Raw genomic sequence first — 22,517 nt, 5'->3', positions numbered from 1 at the left:
AGAGGTCTCTCACGATCACTGGATCACCAAGGATCACCAGTCACTCTAACCCCAGTCTTCGGGGAGGGGCAGCTTATGTATGCAGCAGGGGTGAGAAGGGAGAGCTGATGTAGCCAGCTTCCCACGGGCACCTTACTGACAGCGGCGGGCTAGCTCCCGCCCCCGGGGCCCCACCAGGGTTCCAAAGCCCTCCCTTCCCACCTGCTCCCCGCCCCGCCGGTGTCCGGGCGTCCAGGGAGACGCCCAGAGGGGACAGGGCAGGGCTGGAGACAGAGGCGTAGGAGCCGGCGCCCACCGAGCCTCGTGAAGCATCTCGGATGCTCGGACCTTCGCCACCTCCTAGTCGCGGAGTCGCCCCTAAACCCACGAGGCTCGGGCCCGCAGTCACGCGTGTTGCCCTTCCGGCCTCTCCGTGGGCTCCGCCCCGCCCCGCCCCGCCCCGCCCGCGGGCTGCGGTCCCTTTAAAAGCGCGCTCGGCCGGAGCCGCCCCTTCTGTCGGCCAGGCTCCCGAGCTGCCGCCGCCTGCGGGCCTTGGCCATGGCGTCCCCGGCCATCGGACAGCGTCCCTACCCGCTGCTCCTAGACCCGGAGCCGCCGCGGTATCTGCAGAGCCTGGGTGGCACCGAGCCGCCGCCGCCCGCCCGGCCGCGCCGCTGCGTCCCCACGGCCCTGATCCCCGCGTCCGGGGTGTTAGAGGGTCGCGGCGGCAGGAGGAGTGCCCGGGGGGACCCCGAGCCCACGTCCCGGGACTGCCGACACGCTCGCCCTGTCCGGCCCGGTCTGCAGCAGAGACTGCGGCGGCGACCTGGGTCGCACCGACCCCGCGACGTGAGGAGCATCTTCGAGCAGCCGCAGGATCCCCGCGTCTTGGCCGAGAGAGGCGAGGGGCACCGTTTCGCGGAACTGGCGCTGCCGGGCGGCCCCGGCTGGTGTGACCTGTGCGGACGAGAGGTGCTGCGGCAGGCGCTGCGCTGCGCTAGTGAGTGAGGGCGGGGAAGGTGCGCGAGGTGAAGGACTGTGAGCCCGGGAGAGGAGGCCATTGCCTTTGTGACCATCCCGAACTTTAGGCAGGTTACCTTTGGAGACAGCTGCTGTCCACTGCCTGGCATTCTTTAATGGCTGCCCACTGACTAGAGGTGGTTATCTGTGTACAGTGACGTATCTTCAGACGGGTACGAGCCTTCTCCCCCGTGCATGCAGGCGAGCTTGTTTGCAGGTTGGGATTTGATGGCTCTCTTCAAGGTCATTCGGTTGTCTTACGCACACCCTCTTCTTCCTTTAGTTGTAAGTTTTTACAATTGGGCAGTGATAGTTGATAACGGAGTATTTGACCCTTGCTTATTAGAGTTAATGGGGAAATGACTTGTTGGTTACCTCAGGTTTTGCTCAGGCTCTTCCTCTTAGGGAGCTGTTGGCACAGGAAGCCTGGTTAGGCTTTGAGTGGAAACAGGCTATGAGGTTGAAAGATGCCAAGGTTACCTGCCCCTGAGCCCTCCTCAGCCCTCCGCACCTGACTTCTCAACCCAATTTACTCTGCTCCAGTGTTTGACTGTGCCTAGCCTCCTCCTCTTCCTTCTCCTGCACCCCTGCGCCCCAAATCCCTGCCAGTTCCTTCCTCAAGGCATCCCCACTGGCCTGCTGGCTTCTCCCAATCCTGAATGAAACACTGGGCACCAGTATAGAGAGTTTCTGAGCAAATCCGCGCTCTTTTTAGGGCTCATTACCACCTCTCGCCAGTGGTGAGTCTGTGTATCCATGTAAGACGTCTCCTCCCCACCAACCCAGATATCTGCTGTTGCCAGAGGACACTCATACCCATGTGTTTACGTGGCTAATTTGAACATATGAAGCAAACAGTGCAATGACAGTTTCCAGCAATCATCTGTGGACATGGGTTACAGCCACATCTTCTGGTGAAGGGCCCTCTCCTGTCTTATACCCTGTGCCTCCTTCAGACTGCAACACTGGACAGCAGCCCTCGGGAGAGTGCTGGGTGTGTAGAGTCCTGTGCCATGTGTGCGCGGGCTGCTGTCCCTTGTAAATGCTGCTGACCTGCAGAAGAACCCAGTGCCACTTACCTTTGGATGCGCTGCCAGCCTTTTCTCTCTCAGTGTTCCTAGCTTTGCACTACCCACTAAACCCTGTACACAGGGGAAGAGGCCGTGGCTTTGCTGTTATGGATTTACTTATACTCAAATTCCAGAGGCTGCACTGTCTGTGAAAATATACTCGTTGCAATTCTTGCTTGTATTTAGACTTTGAGAGACGGTCAGCTTTACACCAAGTTCCTGATATTCGCCTGGTTAGCTGCGGGGTTTCTGTGGGTATCTGTGCAGTACTCCATGACTAAACGAGCATCTTCACACCACATTAGAATTGTTTATTTCCCTTGCTTCGTCCCTAAATAGTTTCCAGCACTTGGGAAATAGTGTCCTCCCTGCCAGTTCCTTCCCAAGGCATCCCCACTGGCCCGAGACTGGCTGAGGTTCTCTCACCTTCTTGGGTTCCTGTGGCCCTGAGTAGTTTGTTTCATACCAGCCAGAGATGTTTGTACACTGAAGAGGCAGCAGAACTGGAATCAGGAAGGCCACAGAAAGGAATCTCTGTTTGTTGTTTTTAATATTTAACTAACCGTGAGTGTTCGGCTGACCAGGAGAAAGTTGAGACAGTTTTGGTGTGCAGGACAGATTGGCCAGGCATCTGGCGCTAAGCTGAGGTCTGGCTCTCTGAGAGGGTTTGTTTGTTTTATTTTCATTTTTGAAAAGCATGGGCCAGAAAGGGAACTTTTAAAAGGTAATCCTGGAGCTGGGAAGAGGGGGGACAACTCAGTTGGCAAAGCAAGCGTGAGGACCTGAACTTGATCCTTAAAACCCACGTTAAAAATATAAGTAAATAGAAGCAGGCACGGTGGCACGTGCTTGTAATCTCAGTGCTAGGCAGGGAGTGGAGACGGGCAGAGTCCTGGCCCTTGCTGGCCAACCCTAGCTACTTGTACACATACACAATTGTACACACACACACACACACACACACACACACACACCTCAAACTGGAACCAAAGTCCTGGCTTTGAATCCATGTCACTTAGTCTCTGTGTGACCCCATGAATCCCTGTGTCACCGTCATTTGTCTTTAAAAGGTGAGGATACTGATCTAATCCATGGCATCATGTTAATGTGAGAATTCAATGTACTAATCATATACGTGTATGCTGATAGAAAAGTGCTTGTCAGGGTGCACAATGGGCGTCCAATTAGATGTAAATGTTGCCCTTGTCCCCTCCCATTGAAGAGCATTAATGGCTAGCTGGGGCTCGCTATGCCGCAGAAGCATGGGGTACGGTTTTCAAGCTTTGTTCAGTGTGAAGTTGAAAGCGGGAAGTGGATAGTATATCTTGGAGGTTTAGGTATGAGGTGTCCTCTAGACATGACATTCCTGCCTAGCATCTCAGGTGGAAGTCAGCTGTGATGAAACCCACAGCCCAGTGACTGAGACACCTCTGCGCCTGGCTTGGAGATGGATGCCCTTCCCAGAGCACTTGGGACCAGCAGAGCGCCATGCTGGTTTCCGTAAATGGTGGTTGGAAGCAGATGCTTGTTTACACCATTGAGACTCGAAGGCCATTGGGGCTGCAAGTGACACCTGTCTGTTTAGGAGGCTGACACTGGGTGGGAGCCTGGTGGACAAATGGGCTTTCAATAAGGGACATTTTAGAGAACTGCCTGGCCTTGCTTCAGCTTTGTCCCGCTTGGAGGTCTGTAGCAGCACTGGTTAACACTGTTAAGGTCAAAGCCAATGCTAACTCTCAGGACTAAGTCTGAGGACGGGCAAGATGGCTCAGTTCATAAAGTGCTCGCCGAGCAAGTATAATATTCATGCAAAAACAATACCAGCAAACCAGAGCTCCCAGGGTCTAAACCACCAGCTTGGGAGCACATAGGGAGGGACCATAGCTCCAGCTGTATATGTAGGGGAGGATGACAGTGTCGGACATAGGTGGGAGAGGAAGTCCTTGGTCCAGTGAAGGCTGGATGCCCCAGTGTTGGGGAATTCGTGGGTGGAGAGGTGGGAGTGGGCGGGTGGGTGGGGGCACATCCTCATAGAAGCAGGAAGAAGGGGATGGGATAGGGGGCTCCTGGGTGGTGGTGGTGGGGAATGGGGAAAGGGGGTCACATCTGAAATGTAAATAAAATACACAATTAAAAAAAAAAAAGATTCATGCAAAAAGCCTAGCCCTGTAGTACTCACCTGTAAGCCAGTACCAGGGAGGCAGCTTGCTGGCCAGCCAGTCTAGCTATGTGGATCAAACTCCAGGATCAATGAAAGACCCTGTCTCAAAAATAAAATGGTGAACAATCTAGGAAGACAATCTATGTTGACCTCTGGCTTCCAAACACACAACACCCTTGTGACACATGCACACAAAGAATCACATGTGTTAGCTAGGGAAGGAAATCCAATGGACTGGATGCAAATATGCACAGATGGGACAGCAGCAGAGGTGAGAGCTTGCAGAACCCCCAGGCTTTGTTTTTGGGTGGGGTGGGGGTGGTAGACACTGACTCCAACCTTCCCAGAGACAGCAGTAAACAGCAAACAACCTGGGAATTCATCCAGCTGCCTCTTGCCTTTTCTTGTGTGGAAGGCACATAAAGATGGCCTTCTGCCATGGGTCTCCCTTGAGTGGGTGTGTGAACCATCCCGGGCCAGGAAATGGTCTGGCAGTTGGAGAAACCAAGTCTAGTTCGAGAGGGGAAGAGACTTCAGGTATCTGTTGAAAGCTGTTGATATGTGGGTGTCCCAGGTTGGCTCCAGGAAAGAGCCCCTCTGAAGGGTTGGTTGTTCGGAGCCATGACTATAAAGCGATTGGAATGATTGGCCTGAAAAGGGGGGCTCCCTGGGGCTCAGACCCCCTCACCTCCCTGCTCCAGTGATAGACTTTGATTACATTGTGAGAGTCATGTACTCGCTGCCGAATTCCTAGGGAGGGGCCGGTGACTTCTCTTCGTGAGAGCTACTGGTGTCTCAGGGGTGCTTGTCTGCCTCCTGTTACTGTATTGATGGCTGGGTTTAACTAGATCCTCTGTGGGATTTGAGTCATCCAGGTGGCAGCTCACCTATTCTATTAGGGGCTCTTTGCAAGTCTGCTAGGACCCCGTCTTTGGCTACCCGACCCCCCAAAACCGACAAAAGTCTTCATAGAAAGCACCATGTCCACTGCCCTTTGATGTGCTGCCTGCCCATCCAGTGTATACTCTGGGCACTTGGGAGCTGTTTGCCCAGGACCCCAGCACTGCTGGAATAAGCAGCTTGTGTTTTCCTTAGTTTGGAGCCATATTTTGTTTGGGGAACTGGGAGATTTAAGCACTGACATTGATGTTTTGTTGTTAAATCGGCAAACACCCAGTTTTCTCCCCTCCTGGCTCTAATTAAAGTCTGCTTAGGAAAGGCCTTTTCAGGGTATGTGTTAAAACACAGGGAAAGGGCAGCGGTGGTATCCTGAATCTTCAGTCTGCATCCCTAGTTTCTTTCTTTCTTTCTTTCTTTCTTTCTTTCTTTCTTTCTTTCCTTCTTTCATTTTCTCAAAAGATGAAATCGAGGGATTAAATGTGAGCCGACTCCCACCCCCATTCATCAGAGCATGAAACTATGATTGTAGAGTATGGGGGCTTGAATCCCAGGTATAGTCAAAAATGATTAATGCCACTTGTCTGCAGCCTAATTAGACTTGGTAATGAATGTGTGTGTGTTCGTCTGCCGGAGCTGAGAGTCATTAGGTGGCAGGGAATTGATGAGGTCTGGGGCTGGGATCTTTCCCTTTTTCCAACCTCACTCTTGAAGCAGCCGGTGGCAAGCTTGGCAGGTAAGCCCCGAGTGACAAGGAAATCGGCCTCCTCCAGCTTGGAGGATTCTGCCTGGATGACAGTGAATTCCAGCTGGGAGTGTACTCTGGCGAGGCTTGGGCCAGGCCAGCAGAGGTCTGAGAATGTACACAGGACATTACACGTGCCAGCGATGCCTCTGCTCTAAAGAACCCCATTTCTATGCTTGCCACTACACTCATCCTCAAAATAGCCTCATGAGGCTGGAATGTGGGATGCTTCTGCCAAGCACTCACCTGCCCGGGGCTTTCTTGGCCAGCTTGCTAGCAGGAACCTTTCAGATAGAGCTAATGTTGACAGGCCCGCCAGGCTTTGAGGCATCATGGGCCCTCGACATGTCTCCCCACTGTGCGCCCAGTACTCAGCACCTTTATCATAGGCAGCCACCAGACTCGGCAAGGTGGCGTGTGTCACATCCCTGCCCTCCCAGGGATCTTGCTGGCTCTCTACTCAGTCCTTACTGCTCAGTTACCCACAGAGGGCAGCTGCTTGACGCTCTTGCCCTGCCTGGGGTATTATTAAGACTGGTGATAGATAGACAGGTAAACATCCCAAACCCTTCCTGTTCGCATTCCAGAGATGGCAAGGTTCTCTGGAGGGTGAGTAGTTGTGGGTGAGCAGGGCAGGTAAACGCCCTGGCCCTGCCCACAATGTTCCTTGCCCTGGCTGTAGTCAGTGCCAGGTGCCTCTTCCCAGTTGATGGATCCTGGTCTGTGTTCCTGCTGCAGGCTACCTCTGCCCTCCCAGATGGATGGTCTTAACTCTTGGTCTCTGCTGTCTGCAGCCACCCAGCCCTCCTCCCGCAGGGCTCTGTTCCAACTCTCTTCTTCTGGGTCAGGAAGTGCTGGCGGCAGCTGACTCTGCAAAGGCCAGCCCTGACTAGGGAGATGGCTTTGTATTTAGTCATATTCGGGGTTTTTTTCCAGGCATTCTGGCAAGCTTCTCTCCCCCCCACGTTCTGAGCAGGAGCTAGGGGTTGAGAGGGGAGCAGAGCCAGACTTAGGACTTTGGGGAAAGAAGGAAGAGGCCAAGGAAATGATGTCAGGTTCAGCACAGGCTACTCTCCCTGGGGGCACTGGTTCAGTGAAATAAAGTATGTGCTGGGAATAGTCGCGTGTGCCTTGCCCCAGGGTCAAGGGTATCCTATCTGAGACCCTGCCAATAATATGTGGGTCTTCCCTGAAACACACACACACACTGTTGAGGAGACGTGGGCAGAGCATGGTGGACCTCAAGACCTCTCCAGTATGTGTTCAGTAGCAGAAGTAGCCATCATGTCTGTGCTGGGCCTGTTCTAGCCTGCTTGTGGTTCTTGGAGTAGGCGAAGTTCATAAGATGCATCCACTGGGAAATCTGAAGTTGTGTCTCTTTGCACTTTAGTTGAGGAAGAAGGAAGTGCATTGAGGTGCCTTTTGGAACCGTGGCACGTTTCTCATTGTAGAACAGGGAGGTTGTGGCTGAGGGTCTGGGTGGCCATGGAGGTCGAAATATCACATGTTTTCTTCAGGATGCTCCTACCTAGATCCACTGCCTTGACTGCTGCTGAGGACACCAGGAGGAAAACCACAAGGTGGCATTGCCAAGGGCTTCTCAGGGGTGGTGTTCAAGATTGAGGCCACTCATTTGCATGTGTCACTGGGCAGGTGGGTGGTGGCTAGGTGTGACACTCACCTGTGACCATGAGAGGCTAGGGCATATTTATTCTTTGGTAGATGACCTCTGAGCAACCTTCTGCCACCCTCATCTCCCTGCTTCTTGAAGAGACATGTTTTTAGGTCTAGAGTGGCTGTTGGCTGGAGAAAACTGAAAGCTTGGAGCTGGAAAGATAGCTCAGTATGTAAAGTACGTGCTCTTCAGGCATGGTGATCAGGGCTTGACCCCAAGGACCCACATAAAAAGCTGGGCATAGAGGTACATATTTGGTTTTTTGGTTTTGTTTTTAAATAATTATTTATGTATGCCTTTTATGTCTTTGAGTTCTCTGTCTTCATGCACACCAGAAGAGGGCATCAGATCCTATTACAGATGGTTGTGAGCTACCATATAGTTGCTGGGAATTGAACTCAGGACTCTGGAAGAGCAGCCAGTGCTCTAACCACTGAGCTATCTCTCCAGTGCCCAAGTGGCATGCATTTGTAATCCCAGCACTGTGGGGACATAGGCAGATTCCTGGAGATGCTGGCCATCCAGCAGAGCCTAAACAGTGAATCCTGGGTCCCAGTATGAGATCCTGTCTCAAAAAACAAGGTGGGTGACTCTAAAGGAATGATACCCAAGGTTGTTTTGGCTTCTACATGCACATGTGCTTGGATATGCAGAAACATGGACACATAAGTATGTGAATACACAAATGCACACATGAAGAAAAACAACTGAAAACTAATCTTAAATGGACCTTGATGAAACAGGTTCATAAAAGATGTGTCTAAAAGAAGTGCAGTGTTGTTTGTGGGTTTTTAAAAAAACTGCTTTGAAGGGTTGGGTGGGCCACTTGCCTGACATCTACAAGGCTTTGACTTAGATGGAGGGTCATCACAGCAGTGACAATACTGCAGTGACAATACTGCAATAACAATACTGCAGTACACGCCTGCAAACCAGGAGCCCTGTGAAAAAAAACGGGAGAGCTTAAGTCCCCTCAGGGCTGTCAGCGGCATGCTGGCTCTGGGAAAATGTCATTGCTGAGTTTGCTCAACCATGATGGAAGTTGTTCTGCTTGTGAACCTGTGAAAATGGAAGTCAATACTCATCTGTCTGAGAGAGTGGCTGTGAAGTGCAGGGACCAAGAGGACTGGAATCACACCCAGCTGGGTCTCAGACGTTCTCATGGTCAGCCTGTGTTGGGCCCTGTGAGGTAGGCAGGACTGACTTGACCGTGGCTGTCTTACAGAGGGGACCTCACTGTCAGGGAAGTCCAGTGGCTTCTGTAGGACCACCAGAATCTAACACAGTATTTTGCCTTCTGAACCTTGCATGATTGTCCACAGAGTTGATTACATTTTCTTATTCATGTTTCTCTCTCTGTCAATGAATGTGGAAATGTCCAAAACCTTGTTACTAGTAATAGCTACAAGGGGGAAAAATAACAACAACAACCAAAACAAAAAACAAAGAGGAGGGTGTGGAAGCTGCAGTTTCCGTCAGTGCCAGGTACTACAGAGCTGGGTGTACACAGCCTGCCTTCCCATTTAGTCTCTAAGCCTTTTTCATGTGCAAATCGTGAGATATTTAAATCTGGAGTGGAGAAATACTTCCACTCCCAGCAAGCACACTGGCATGTGCACGGGGTGGGTGTGGACACACACAAGCATGTGCACAGGGTGGGTGTGGACACACAAGGTACATCTTTTGTGTGTTGAAACTGTCAGAGTTCATGACACAGACCAGCCAATAACCAAAGTGAAATTAAGCAAACAGGGTCCTGGGGGAGAGAGCTGAGGAAGAGACGGCCTGAATAAGGACTGGAAAGTTCACCAGGGCTGCTCGAGGCCTCTGGCTTGAACCCCGACAGCGCGTCTGCTGCTTACTTTCCCCCACTCACTTGTATGTGTTTTCCATCCAAGCTCGGAAGAGGCTGGCGGCTTGGTGGTTTCTGTTGTAATAATCATGTCCATTCTGTGGCAGCGGAAAGTATTAAGAACTCAGAGAGCCTCTGTGCCGCCTTGTTTAACCACAGATTCCTGCTGCAACCTAAGTGCTCAGAGCGCTCTCCCTAAATGTCTGCTAGAGATGTGTGTTCTGAAAGCAATCTGTTTTTATATAAGTAGGTGTTTTAGGGGAGGCTCTGTCCTACCCACAACTGTAAGATGGTGAATCCTGTTGCTTCCAGTTCTGTTGAGCCTTGGCTAGATTATCCTTTCGGACATTAGGGGCAGCAAGAGGTCATCGTGGACTCTCCCCTGCTACAGATGGTAGACCTCCCAGGCCAGCTGTAGAACATCTGTCTCATTTCCAAAGGATCAGGGATGAAGATTCTAGAGTAGAGCACCTGTAGGCCCTGAATTTTATCCCAAACACTGGAAACAGCAAAAGAAAACCCCAAACCAAACCAAAACTCTGTTGAGAAAAGAGATGTGAGGCCCATCCTAAGCCAAATGAGAGGGGCTTCCCTTTTCTGTATATTCGAACTCTCCCAGCCTCAGATGCCCTTCTTTTCAGGGGCAGTAGTGGGGGTGCTGGCCTGGGCCAGAATTCCCAGACCCTCTGGGCAGAGGGCCTCAGTCCCACCTCTTGCTTGATGGTCCTAAGTGTCATCTCAGGACCTGGACTCAACCTCTTTCTGGTACAGAGACTGCTTGACAAGATGACAGGCCACAAAACCAGACTGGAGACAGCCCAGCCTTTCCAAGGAGTGTGTGGGAGAAAGATCAATGCCTGAGGAGGGATGGCCATGCAATGGTGAAGTGTCCACATCTTAGCACACACCATCCAAATGGCATGTACTGGCTAAACTCTCCAATGATTCCCAAGATCATTTTAAAAACACAGTTTCCCAAATATCGTGGAAGAGCCCCCTCTCTTTGCACCTGTATAGAGTTATTTTCTCCCAAACATAACAGATTTATTTTGCCCCTTCGATACACTACGTACCTATGTACAACAGCACTTGATAGAACCCCAGGGCAGCTCCAGAAGAGCAGCCACAAGTTGTCGCCTTGATCCGTGCTGGATTTAAGGACGCTTGACAGAACAGTCATCCTATGTTCTCTTTTTTAAGAAGAGAGAAAAATATATTGTCCTCAAAATACATAAAATTGTTGAATTTTATGCATTCTTCCTCAAGCCATACAACATAATAGACAGAAAGCAGCGGGCTTCAGAAGGGGAGGACACAGCTGTCCAGAGCATAATAGGCGGAAACACAAACTGAGCATTACCCATGAGAGACATACAAAACAAGATTGCTTTGTTTCTTTTAACCAACAAATGCAAAATCTGTGAAAAAAAAAATTCTTGGAGTTATTGAAGATTGACTTCAGAGCCCCTGAATGTTAGTCAAATATTCTACCACGGAGCTGGAGATCTTGCTTAATTACCTAGGCTGTCCTTGAACTTAGATCCTCCTGCCCCAGCCTCCTGACTAGGTGGGATTGCAGGCATGTGGCGCTGTGTTTCTATATTAAAGAAGGATTTGAACTATGTGCTGCCAGTCTATACTGAGTATCTTTCTGATCTCCACAGGACACATGTGGTCTGAACAGAACCTCCTAGCTGGATTTCTGTGAGGAAGGTGTGGAGGGGGATGGATGGCTTCACTGAGGTTCAGAGTCAAGGCTTTCTTCTGTGAGTACATCAGAGGATATATCCTTCAGCTCAGGGCATTGTTTGACTTTGGAGGAGATGGGAGAACAAACAGGTTGAGCCAGGGTTTGGTAGTTGCTTGGGACTCTGGGACTCCCCTAGAGGGTCTCTGGAGTCTAGTGCCTGCTACCTGGCCAAGCACAAGAAGACCAAGATGATTCCACCCATGCTCAGTCTTCTGAAGTTCACGTCCTCTGACTAAAGGACAAGTCCTCATCTTTCCCTGGCTCTAGCTGGTGAGGTTGGGTCTCTGGGGAGTCCGAGGGTGGATCTTGTAGCTTTTCCAGAAGGTTCCTGCCACTCTGGTACCAGCTCTCTGACTTGGCCTGGGCAGCAGGGTCTTCAGAAACTCTTTCATGGCACTGGTTGCTTTTGGATCAGAGAGAGGGATATTCTGTGAGCCTTCTTTTAGGCCAAGAAGATATTTCTGTCTGTAAGTGGGAGACCATTGTTTGCTCCTTTGCTCCCCTACTTCCTGCACCCCACAGGATCACATCTTTCTCCTTGTCTCTCCCCTCTTCCCAGGTATCTTGTCTAAGAGAAATGCCCTGACCTCTTCAAAACCACACAGCCTCCCTCCCCCTCTGCTGAGTGAATTGAATTCAGCAATATGAATTAGCTTTGGGTTGTCCCTCAGGAGCCTGATATTCGGCTGGTAAAGCATTACCAGCCCACGACCCCCAAAGCAATCCATTAATGAGCTCCTAGGCTGGGCACGTGGTCTGAGGTAACAGATGACTTTGGTCGGTGGTTGGAACTTTGAAGACATTGATTTCTCAGACTCACAGGCATGCGTGAGGAGTGAGGCCCCGGGCAGGCTCTCCTGCAGTCTGTTTGGTGGGGGCACTTTTATCTTATCAAGCTAAAAGCCCAGGAATAGAAAGTTTTCCATTGGAGGAGGTGGCAGAGACAGGATCTCAGCTGAGGAGGAGGTGACATCCATGAGGTCTCAGGTGTCTATTCTGGTCACAGGAAGCCTAGAGCCCTCCACTGGGCCAGTGACTCCCTCTCTTGGCGCCAGACCTAAAGAAGAACTATTGATCTGCAGACATCTTAGAATGAGGGAGGGCCCCGATGAGGAGGTGGTGGCCGCCTGCTTCAGCACAGTCACTGAGTGTCTCCAGCGATTCTTCCAAAGGCTCCCGAGGAGCCAGGAGCTGTCAGAAAAGCTCCAGACCCCACAGAGGCTCTGCAGCAAGACCCTGGCTCATGGTAGGTCTCAACCTCTCTGTCTGGAGATGCTCAGGACTAGAGTGGAATGGGTATTTGGGCTTCTAGGCCTCTGTCTAGTGGCTTTTCTCATGGAAAAGGAATGTGGGGCTCTTTTAGGCAGCCTGGCCTGTAATTCTGAGCTCAGCACCATTTCTTGGTATCTTCCCCCCACCCCCTGGACTCTGCAGAGAGCAAGGTATGGGTGCTGTCACCTTGCCTGATTGAAGCTGAGCAGGCATGGAGGATGGACATGCTCATCCTGGTTCAAAGGCCCTGTTTAGGCTGTGGGTTTTAGTAGGGCTATAGATTAGGACTGAGTAGCCACTGGGACGGGGCTTCCTGATCCAGTAGAACCTGGTGCCTTGGAGAGCTGCTGCCTTCCATTCTGCCTGTCTTGTAGCTTATAAGGCAAGCATTGTGAAGCAGAGTGAGCAAGGACCAGGGAGTAGCAATGGTTCCTGGGCAGAGCTTTCCTACCCGCTTCACTAGTGAAAGTGTGAATGGTGTGCAGGGCTCTAAGCTGCTGGGTGGAGCTGTCTAGAAGAGTCCTACCCTCAGGCATCGACTGGCCACTGCTTTCCTTTCCTGAACACTACTAATTAGGATGAGACTTGTCCTTAGCTGGGGTAGAGGGACAGAGGAGGAGTATATGAAAGATGATTGGGAGAGACAATAACAATCAATTACGTATTCTCACCGCTGTGTCATTCATCCTCCACTATTTCCTTAGACTCTGTTAGTGGCAGCATAGGAGCCGAGGATGGATCTGAGACACTGCTTTCCAGTCAGGGATCTTTCTGCTGGGTAGTGTTTTCTCTTACACTGTTTTGGTACTATCTGCAGAAAAGCAGAAACATGCATATTTATTTTTAGTATCTTTCACGTGCTCCAGATCCCTGTAAAGAGGGACTGACAGAGGAGTTAGTCTTTTGCAGTGAGGCCACACAGAGAAGTGAGGCCCTGGTCAAGGGTTGTTGCCTGGCAGCCAGGGCTGGAACCCTTTGCCACTGGATTCTGCTCATTGCACTGACCTATAACCATTTCCTTTGGATGGTTGGAAGACTTTGGGAGAGCATTGCCTTTCATTGGGCTGCCTGACCCACTTCTATTTCTCAGTACATACGGAGGTAAGTGGAGATTCCAGGTACTCAAAGCATATCTTGGAATTGGAACTAAGATTAAATGCTATATATCTGGACCAAAAAATTTGGAATCAAAATTTTAAAATTAATATGGTGTGGTGACAATTTTGGAATTTTGGTCTCTTAAAAAAAAAAAAAAACCACAGAAATGTTATAAGAGCGTGCTTTCATTTTTACCCCAGGTGTGGGGATGTGGGGCTGCTTCGGATTGTTGGCAGCAGCTGGTTATGATTTGCCTCGTGCTCTAGCAGAGGCGTGGTTTTGCCAGCTGTGGATAGTTTCTGTGATGTTTGGAATTCTAGGAACTTTTCAGAGTGCATATCAATGCTAGAGCCCCACAGGTGGGGTTGGCAGTTGGTGGCTGTTCAGGGGGTGTTGGTTGCTGTTCATTAGTAGTTGTTTTCAAAGACTAAGCCAGAGGAAATAAATGAGATTTAGGAGTCTCTCTCTCTTTCTCCCCCTCTACCCTCCTTTCTTTCCTATCTAGTGATGAGGGGAAACAGGCGAGATAAAGGGCGGGAAGAAGGAGAACCCACAAAGCAGCAAAGACCAGCTACAATATGGTCTTGACCATGATAAATAATTTTTCTGGTTAAGGTTTTACCTTTTAGAAAATGGAAAATTCATTCTCAATAACAGTCAAATACATAATCAGTGCTAAGAAGAAAAACAGTTACACATGTACACACACACACACTTCGTTGTTCCTTTGCTATTCAGCTCATGGAATTATCGACTGAACAAAAATCATGCAGGCCTATCATGGCAGCATGAAGTTAAAGAGGAATGCTACCTCTCCTCACAATGCTCTGGCTTCACTTTGTCAGCCTTTCAACTTGACTGTTGCCAGAGGAGGGAAGAAGGAAGGGTTGGCTGGAGAGCTGGGAGCCGTGGACTTCTGTCTCTACCTTCCTGGAAGGACTCCATGAGCAGCTGGGCTGTGGCATTAAGGAAAACAGATACAGACACATGTGGACCTGCACATAGTAGTAAAGCCACTCCCTGGCTGCCAGGTCTTTGGTGAGCAAAGTGACTTTCCTGAGCTTTGGCTTTCCCAAGGGAGGCTTCTCCTTGGGCACTTCTGTCATTAATGTTCTCAGGCAGACACTGTGGACAAGCTTCCAACATGGCTGCCTGCTTTTTCTTTGCACACAGGCCAGAGTGGATCTCCTCCTCTCATGAGAAGGCATAGTATTTGAAGGTTGCCTGGGCAGAAATGGAGGAGGCACACAAAAGTCTTAAAGCATCTTCTCTAGGAAAGACTCCTGTCAGTGAGTTAACCACATCAGACAATCAACAGGCAGAGCTGGACAGAACCAGGTGCAACCTCGGGAGCTAAACAAGTCTGTCTGCATGTAACAATTCTATCCTTTGAACGGACCGTGAGTGTGGGGAGGGGCTCAGGGATGAGAGAGGAGCTGACCCAGTCTCTACAGAAACCTCAGTGGTCCTGGCCACAAGGACCTAGCTGCAAGGGAGCTTTTGTCTCCTGCAGAGAGGCTGGCCACAGATGTCATCTGTTTTCTTTACACTGAAGAAGTGTGCCATACCCTCTGGCAAGCTGCACTTTGGGTGACCCTAAGTGACATAAAAGCAGGCATGGAAAAACCAGTTGGATATAGTGGCTTGGTTCGTCCCATGAAGGACTGGCTCTGTCTGCTTCTGTCCATGAGTGACTCTGGCTCTTGGGCCAGGCATACCTGTGCACATGTGTCTCTAGTACACTCAGACCTGCACATTTGAACCTGTTTCTTTTGGTGTCCTGCAGTCTGCATGTAGCAGACAAGATTCCTTTTAACTCAGACCTACTTGGCTGAGGTCAGTGGGTCACTGACACACTCCAGGTTTCCAGGGAGCTAGCCTACCCTCTGCTTCCTCTCAGAAATAGTGTCTGCTTTAGATACGAAGTAGAACAAAGTGGCCCTTGCCTTTATCTCGCACAATGCCCCTCACTCCTGAGCCCGTGTCCTCCTCTACCAGCTCCCCAGGGAACCCCTCATCTTCTTGGGGTCCCTAGGGATGATGGTGGGGATCCAGGGCTAGGGGCATCTCTGCTGTTTTGTCTTACTTATACCTGGAATGCAGTGACACTTGCTACATCTGGGGAGGCTCTGGGAGGGGTCGGGGCTGAGGAAGCATCTAGCACAGTGGTTCGCAACCTTCCTAATGCTGCGACCTTATGGCTGGTGACCCCAGCCATAAAATTATTTCATTGCTACTTCATAACTACAGTTTTGCTATTGCTATTAATTGTAATGTAAATATCTGATATGCCGGATATCTGATACGTGACCCCTGTGTAAGGCTTGTTTGACCCCCGAAGGGGTCACAACCCACAGGTTGAGAACCACTAAGGCTCCATCCTGGCTTTAGAGACCACACACTGGCTGCTTCTTGCTCAGTTCTTTAAACTTGTCTACTGTAGTTTGAGAATATTTTCTCTGGTAACTGGATCTCTCCTCTCCGTTTGACCATCCAGGCAGGGTGTGTTTGTATTGAACGTTTTCTTTTGTTCTCTCTCTATAAAACCTTTTCATACACTGCGTGTGACACAGAATCAGGGACATGCATCCCGACGGGTGCACTGCTCTGTGTCACTGCACTTTGCTCTGCATGACCACGCCGTAAGCACAACCTGGACCTTCAGGTGTGGCGTCCTGATGGCCACTTCCCACCTTCATAAGCTCATGAAAACTAAGATCCATCTGTCTTCCTCACTGTGACACCTCCCACCCCGTGACTCTTCCCTCCCAGAACCTACTGCATCTTACTTTACACTAGAGCCTGCACATCCCTTACCTGCCTACACTCACTCCATCACCACGACTAATCGACACTGTCAGCAACGTGTATTTCACAAGGCCATAGAGCCACAGCATAAAGAGACCATTGAATAGGGGCAAGTCTTTTTAAGGTACATGCTGTACCATTAGGAAACACTGCACGCCATTGGGAAACATCACATCGGAAAAATATAAATATACTCCCTACAGATAGTCAAGAGACTAAGTAAAACTGAGAATAGTTTAGTGACTGTAAGAGGACCGACTCCATTATGAACTGATTTACCTCTACTCTACTCTGTGAAATGAGCCCAGACACTCTGCCCCCAGCTAAAGCTGGAGCTAATTATGGACGGCCTATGAGCATTATGGTTAAATCTGTGTCAATGGTGTGAGTGCTGGAAGCATCCAAAGAATACCGAAAGAGAAGGATAGTCTTAGCATGTATGTATCAGTTAGTGATATCTGCAATAGAAGCAGGAGTCCCCACAGATTATTCTGCTAAACTTACTTATAATCGAGTACACACACACACATACACACACACACACACACACACACTCACCTCAGGGACATGCTTCGGTGTAGAATACTCTCAGATAGCAAAGGAGCATAGACCTGGAAGACATAGACAAGGTGACCTGTGCTCCCTCTGCCCTTGAGTCACTGACACATGGTGGATGTTGCAGAGCCCCTTCTGCTTTTTGCATCTCCTGTCTGAACTTGTTGTGGGCTGAGCTCTCTCCAGGTTTTTAGCCTATCCCAACAACCCCCATCTCCAGCCTGGTCTCATGCTATGCCTGCCCTCTGTTGGTGGTGGTGTCAGTCTGGGAACATGCATTTGCGTTGGTGATAGATGAATGTACAGACTGAGAGACACACCCACCCACACCCACACACCCACACACCCACACACCCACACACCCACACACCCACACACCCACACACCCACACCCACATGGGGCAAGACTGTGCCTCTGCAGGCCTGCCTGGAAGCCTGCTTCTGCCAGGTCAATTGTGTGTATCTGGGACAAAGTGGGACAAAGGTACAGGAGACTTACGCAGCATGCCTGGGAATTGACAAGAAGCCCATCATGAGGAGCTAGTAACAGGAGATGTCAAATGTCGAGGCCAGTGTCCTGAGGAATAGTGGTAGTCTGGTGGTTTTGTTGGTGGTGGGTTTTGTTTGTTTGTTTGTTTGTTTGTTTTTGAGACAGGATCTTACCATGTAGCCAAAGCTGGCTGGATCTGCCACGTAGCCCAGGGCTGGCCTCCGCTCATCACCCTCCTGCCAAGTGTTGGGATTATAGGCTTACACCACCACAGCTGGCACAGATAGCTGTTTTAATATCTGCCAAGCAACAGCCTGAGCAAAGAGGCTCCTTAAGAAAGAGTATATATGTCAACTTCACCCAGTCTTGCCCTAGCAAAAGGGGCTCGTTGGGAGTTAATGATGCCCATAGTCCTGGAGTAATAAGCCTTGGACCATGTCCTTATGCCTCAGTTCTCACAGGCTCCCCAGCACCACCCTACTTCCCCAGGACTTTCTCTTCTGAAGGCTGACCTGTAAGATCTGCTTTCATGAAATCCACCTTCGCTCTGTTTTACATAGCAACTGAACAGCAGAGTCAAACTCAGGCTTGTTCTGGTACAGCCTCTCTCTTTCAGAGAGAGTGCAGCTCTTCAGCGGCCACCTTGCCTGTCTGTGAGAGAGCCAGCAACTTCTTGACCTCAGTTCCAGGTCTCTGTTTTACTAATATATCCATCTTTACTGTTGGTTCCCTGATGTGCTTTCTGACCCCCTTATTGTGTGTGTGTGTGTGTGTGTGGTGTCTGTTTGTCTGTCTGTCCATGTTTGGGTATGTTGGGGGTGGTCTGCCTTTCTTCCAAAACAAGGAGGTACAGTTAATGGAAGACTGGAGCCTTAAGCTCCTTCCTGGAAAGGCTGAGATGTCAGTGTCCCAAACTGGCTGTCTGACCCTGGGAGTAGGAAGTTTCCATTCTCCTGTTGCTGGACTCGTTAGGAGCTTAACCAGGAGTGTGAAAACTGTGTAGGCTGTGTTGATTTGGGATCTGGTTGTAGACCTCCAGGACTGGTCGCTGGCAGCATGCTTACCGTCCTACAAATCTGAAACCTACTTGCCCAAAAGATCTAGGCTTCCATCCATCTGCCTCACTCCTTTGGACCAGCCACAGGCAGAAGTAGCTATCAGTGTACCCCTGATGGACGGCAGAGTTAGTGTATCACTGATAAATTAGGGAGTTATTGAACTGTTCTGACTGCCTTAATTCAGCAGAAGATAACCTGAAAATCAAGAAAATCTTGGCTAGACAAGATTTTGGTGACACATGTCTGTCATCTCAGCAGTGTGGAGGCTGAAGCAGGAAAGTTATAAGTGTGAGTTCAGGGCCAACACAGACTACCTACTGAGATATATGAAAGCTCTTGGCTAGTGTTCGTTACATGCTGAATCAACAAAAATCCAGGTATACGATCTCCCATGGAGCAAAAAAAAAAAAAAAAAAAAAAAAAAAAACTACCTGCTGCTGTTTATTGAGCAACTACAAAGTATCAGGTGCCCCTGGGTGCTTTATCTAAACGTTCTCTAATTTTTCAGAAAATCTCCCAACAAGAAAGCTATCATTCCAAATTTTCAGACAAATCAAGGCTGAATGAGTTCTAAATTTAACTAAGAGAAACTATTCAGACATCTCATACCCAGGTAGGGGCAGGCTTCAAGTTCAAATTCTGACCCACATGACTCCAAGGATGACTCGTTATATTTTCTCTCCAGCACCAGGCTGAGTGTTGTAAGGGCCTCCAGCTGATCCATGGCTGATGAACCATGCTGGGAGTGCTCTCTCCATCCTGAGGCCACCAGGAGCAGGGTGCAGAGGACTGTTAGAGCAGAAGAAAAAACACTAATTCCAACCCTTTAACCCCAGCCCCCCAACCCCACTCAGGATGGGCCCTGCCCCTGGGCTCCGGGAGGAGGGGAATCGGGATGAAGTGGGGGATGCTGCTGCTGAGGGGTACGTTAGTGCATGACCAAACAGGACCGCTGCACAGCAGCCACGCATGGTGGATCGACAAGCTCCAGCTCCAGCTGTTGCCTGCTGGGGGCGGGGTGGGGTGGGTGGGGGTGGGAGGCTGCCAGCTAGTAACCTTGCCTCTTCCATTCACTGTGGCTCCAGCTCTAAAGCAGAGGTTAATTAAAGGAACTGGAGACTAATGTCTGCACAAAAGCCTGCATATGGATGCTTCTCGCAGCTTTACTTAGAATTATTAAAACTCAGAAGCAGCCAAGACATTCTTCAAGCAGGTGAACAATGAGCATGGCACATCTAGACGGTGGAACATTATTAGAAAGTTTAAAGAGATGAAGCTATCAAGGCCATAAAACGGAGGAGACCTAAATGTATCTCACTTGGTGAGAAAGCCAATCTGAGAGGTTTACATATTGTATTATGCCAATTTTGTGATAGTCTGAAAAAGACAAGACTGTTAAAAATTAAGGGATTGGGCAAATAGAGCACAGAGGTTTGGGGCAGAAAAACCGCTTTGCCATAACCATGAGTATATGTGCAGATTCACAGATTCAACCATGAGTATATGTGCAGATTCATAGCACTGTATGAACCTGACGTAAACTGTGGCCTCTGGGCAGTTGTGAGTGTAGGTTCGTGAGCTGTAACAAATGCACCCAGTGGTGGGCTGTTTATAACAAGAAGTCGTGCACATGCAGGGAGAGTTATAAAGGAAAGGTACTTCCAGTTTAACTTGACCACAAACCTACAGCTGCTCCAAGATACCCTACTTAAAAAAATATAAGTAGAAGGATACATTGTACAGCTCAGTTTGGACTGTGTAAGGTCCTATAGGTGCACTCTCTGGATACATTGTATAGCCCAGCTTGGACTGTGTAATGTCCTATAGGTGCACTCTCTGCATACATTGTACAGCCCAGCATGGACTGTGTAGGTCCTATAGGTGCACTCTCTGGCAGTGATCAGTGGTACCCAGCCATCATCGCTGACTTTTTTTCTTTTTCACAATGTCCTAGTCAGGGTTACTTTTTGTGGGTGTCTTTGCAAACACTCCCACAAGATGATCTGCATGAGGCAAAAAGGAAATCTTCTCACGCAGTTCAACATGACTTAGTAGCTGCCATTTCCGACTTCTAGAGTCTGACCCTGGGAAGTTTATTTTAGGCATATTTAAGTACATAAAAGTTTGGGAAAAAATATAATCCCATATACACAAGGAGGCACAATTACATGGAAACTCTTCTCAAAGGACCCAGCACTTCTTCCATGAGGATAGGTTCTATGGACAGGCTGCATGGTTATCTTAAAGGCCTAGGGTGGATCTGCTGTGGTCTTGGTCATACAGATAGTGTGGACTATCTAGACTATCAGATATCTCCAGTCCTGGTTGTCTGAGCTTGGGATGGTCTGACCCTACAGATAGCACAAACTGCCAGGCCATTAGCCATCTCCATTCTCAACCTTCTGGTGGAAAAAAAATAGCTAATACATCTTTTCCCTTGAAAAGAGAACCTGTGTGTTCAACATTTCTGTTTCCCTAGTGCTATCTGTTGGTTCAAGGACCTTTGTGCTCCGAACAACTATTGCTGTGATGAAACACCATGAACAAAAGCAAGTTGTGAAGGAGACGATGTAGTCCATCATCGAAGGAAGTCAGGGCAGGAGCTCAAACTGTAGGAACCTGGAGGCAGGAGCTCAAACTGTAGGGACCTGGAGGCAGGAGCTCAAACTGTAGGGACCTGGAGGCAGGAGCTGACGCAGAGGCCATGGAGGGGCGCTGCTTACTGGCTTGCTCCCCATGGCTTACTCAACCTTCTTTCTTATTGAACCCAGGACCACCATCCCAGGGATGGCCCCACCCACAATGGGCTTGGCCCTCCTCTATCAATCACTAATTAAGAAAAATGCCCTGCAGGCTTACCTACCATCCGATCTTACAGATGCATTTTCTCAATTGAGGCTCCCTTCTCCATGATGACCCTAGCTCTTGTCAAATTGACAAAAAGCTAGCCAGCATACATGATATCTTTCCCATTCGTAAAAATTATATATCCATTGCAAAACCACACATAAAAAACCTTAGACACTATAGAGAGAGGATACACACCTGAAATCCCACCCCTTAGGCCTTCCTTGAAGACACTTCTCTGTATATGGCATGTATAGAAGTATGCATGTATTTTATATGATTAAGTTCATGAGACACAACCATTTCCTTGTTCATGTTGACCAGAGTTGAGCTGCACCACATATGATAGCCACGTTCCAGTTCATGGAGAAATAGGGTCATGACAGTTGTGCGTCAGCTGCAGATGGATGATAAAGAGCCATGGGCCGAACATCTTAGTAATATCTAGGTAGTAGACACACCCTTAGGAGAAAATCTCTGCAGGAGCCAGTGCTTCACATACCAATAGAATGTTTCCTCATGTCTCCACACCTGTTTATGACAGACTTTTCCTGGGGAGATGTGACAGGAACCCACCGAAGACAAGCTTGGTGAACCAGTGAGTTTTTATTGGGGTCACTAGTAAGAATATGGGTAGGGAATTACCTTAGCAGCAGGAGGACTCAAAGGCACTGAAAGGCAGCTGGCTCACTGAGTAGTCTACCTGACAGGTGACAAGCCTACCTGACACAGGTGATGAGTTACGTAAGCTGCGTCGTTAAGCTTTGTGCTCAGCTTACAGGCTGCCAGCAGGTCTGGGAATCTCCTCTCTGCCACAGAGGACATCCGTCTCCTGCCCTGGCTAGTTTTCTGCATCTGTTACCCTGGGGAGGAGCACTGCTAAGCCTGGTAAGTTTCAGCTTTCCCAGACAAGCGTCCCTGAGTCTCATGGCACCCCAACCTCCTCCCTCCTGGAGGGAGTGTTTCAGTTCAGAGGAAACTACACACGATCATGACTGTGATCAACAACTTTCTTTTCTAAAACTGGAAAGGAATCTTAGAAAATTGAGTGTTAGAAGGAGGGGGTGAGAGAGTAGAAGAGAAGGGAAATCCCAAGGCAGCAGAAGTCCCTTTTCAGGAAGTTTACCTTATCTGGCTTTAGGGGACACCCAATGTTTCCTTCTGAGTAGCTGAGGCCTCGGCATCTTGCCTAGACTGGGGCTGGGGGAACTGTGGGGGCCCTGAAGAGGCGTCAGGACCT

The 22,517-nt window shown here is 49.5% G+C and overlaps 1 protein-coding gene across 1 annotated transcript in view; it reads left to right on the top strand.

Annotated features, from left to right (window-relative positions):
• The first annotated feature begins 473 nt into the window (after positions 1–473).
• Rassf5 (Ras association domain family member 5) overlaps positions 474–22,517 on the top strand; it is a 60,427-nt gene continuing 38,383 nt past the window's right edge. The window contains exon 1 of the mRNA XM_076941123.1: positions 474–979. Coding sequence (XP_076797238.1) covers positions 538–979 — 442 coding nt within the window. The 5' untranslated portion in view covers positions 474–537. The remainder of the gene's footprint in view (positions 980–22,517) is intronic.

The sequence above is a fragment of the Arvicanthis niloticus genome, chromosome 10 (genome assembly GCF_011762505.2).
Source record: "Arvicanthis niloticus isolate mArvNil1 chromosome 10, mArvNil1.pat.X, whole genome shotgun sequence".
Lineage (NCBI taxonomy): Eukaryota > Metazoa > Chordata > Mammalia > Rodentia > Muridae > Arvicanthis > Arvicanthis niloticus.
The sequence above is the reverse complement of the archived record's forward strand: the minus strand, read 5'-3'. Positions and strand labels throughout refer to the sequence as shown.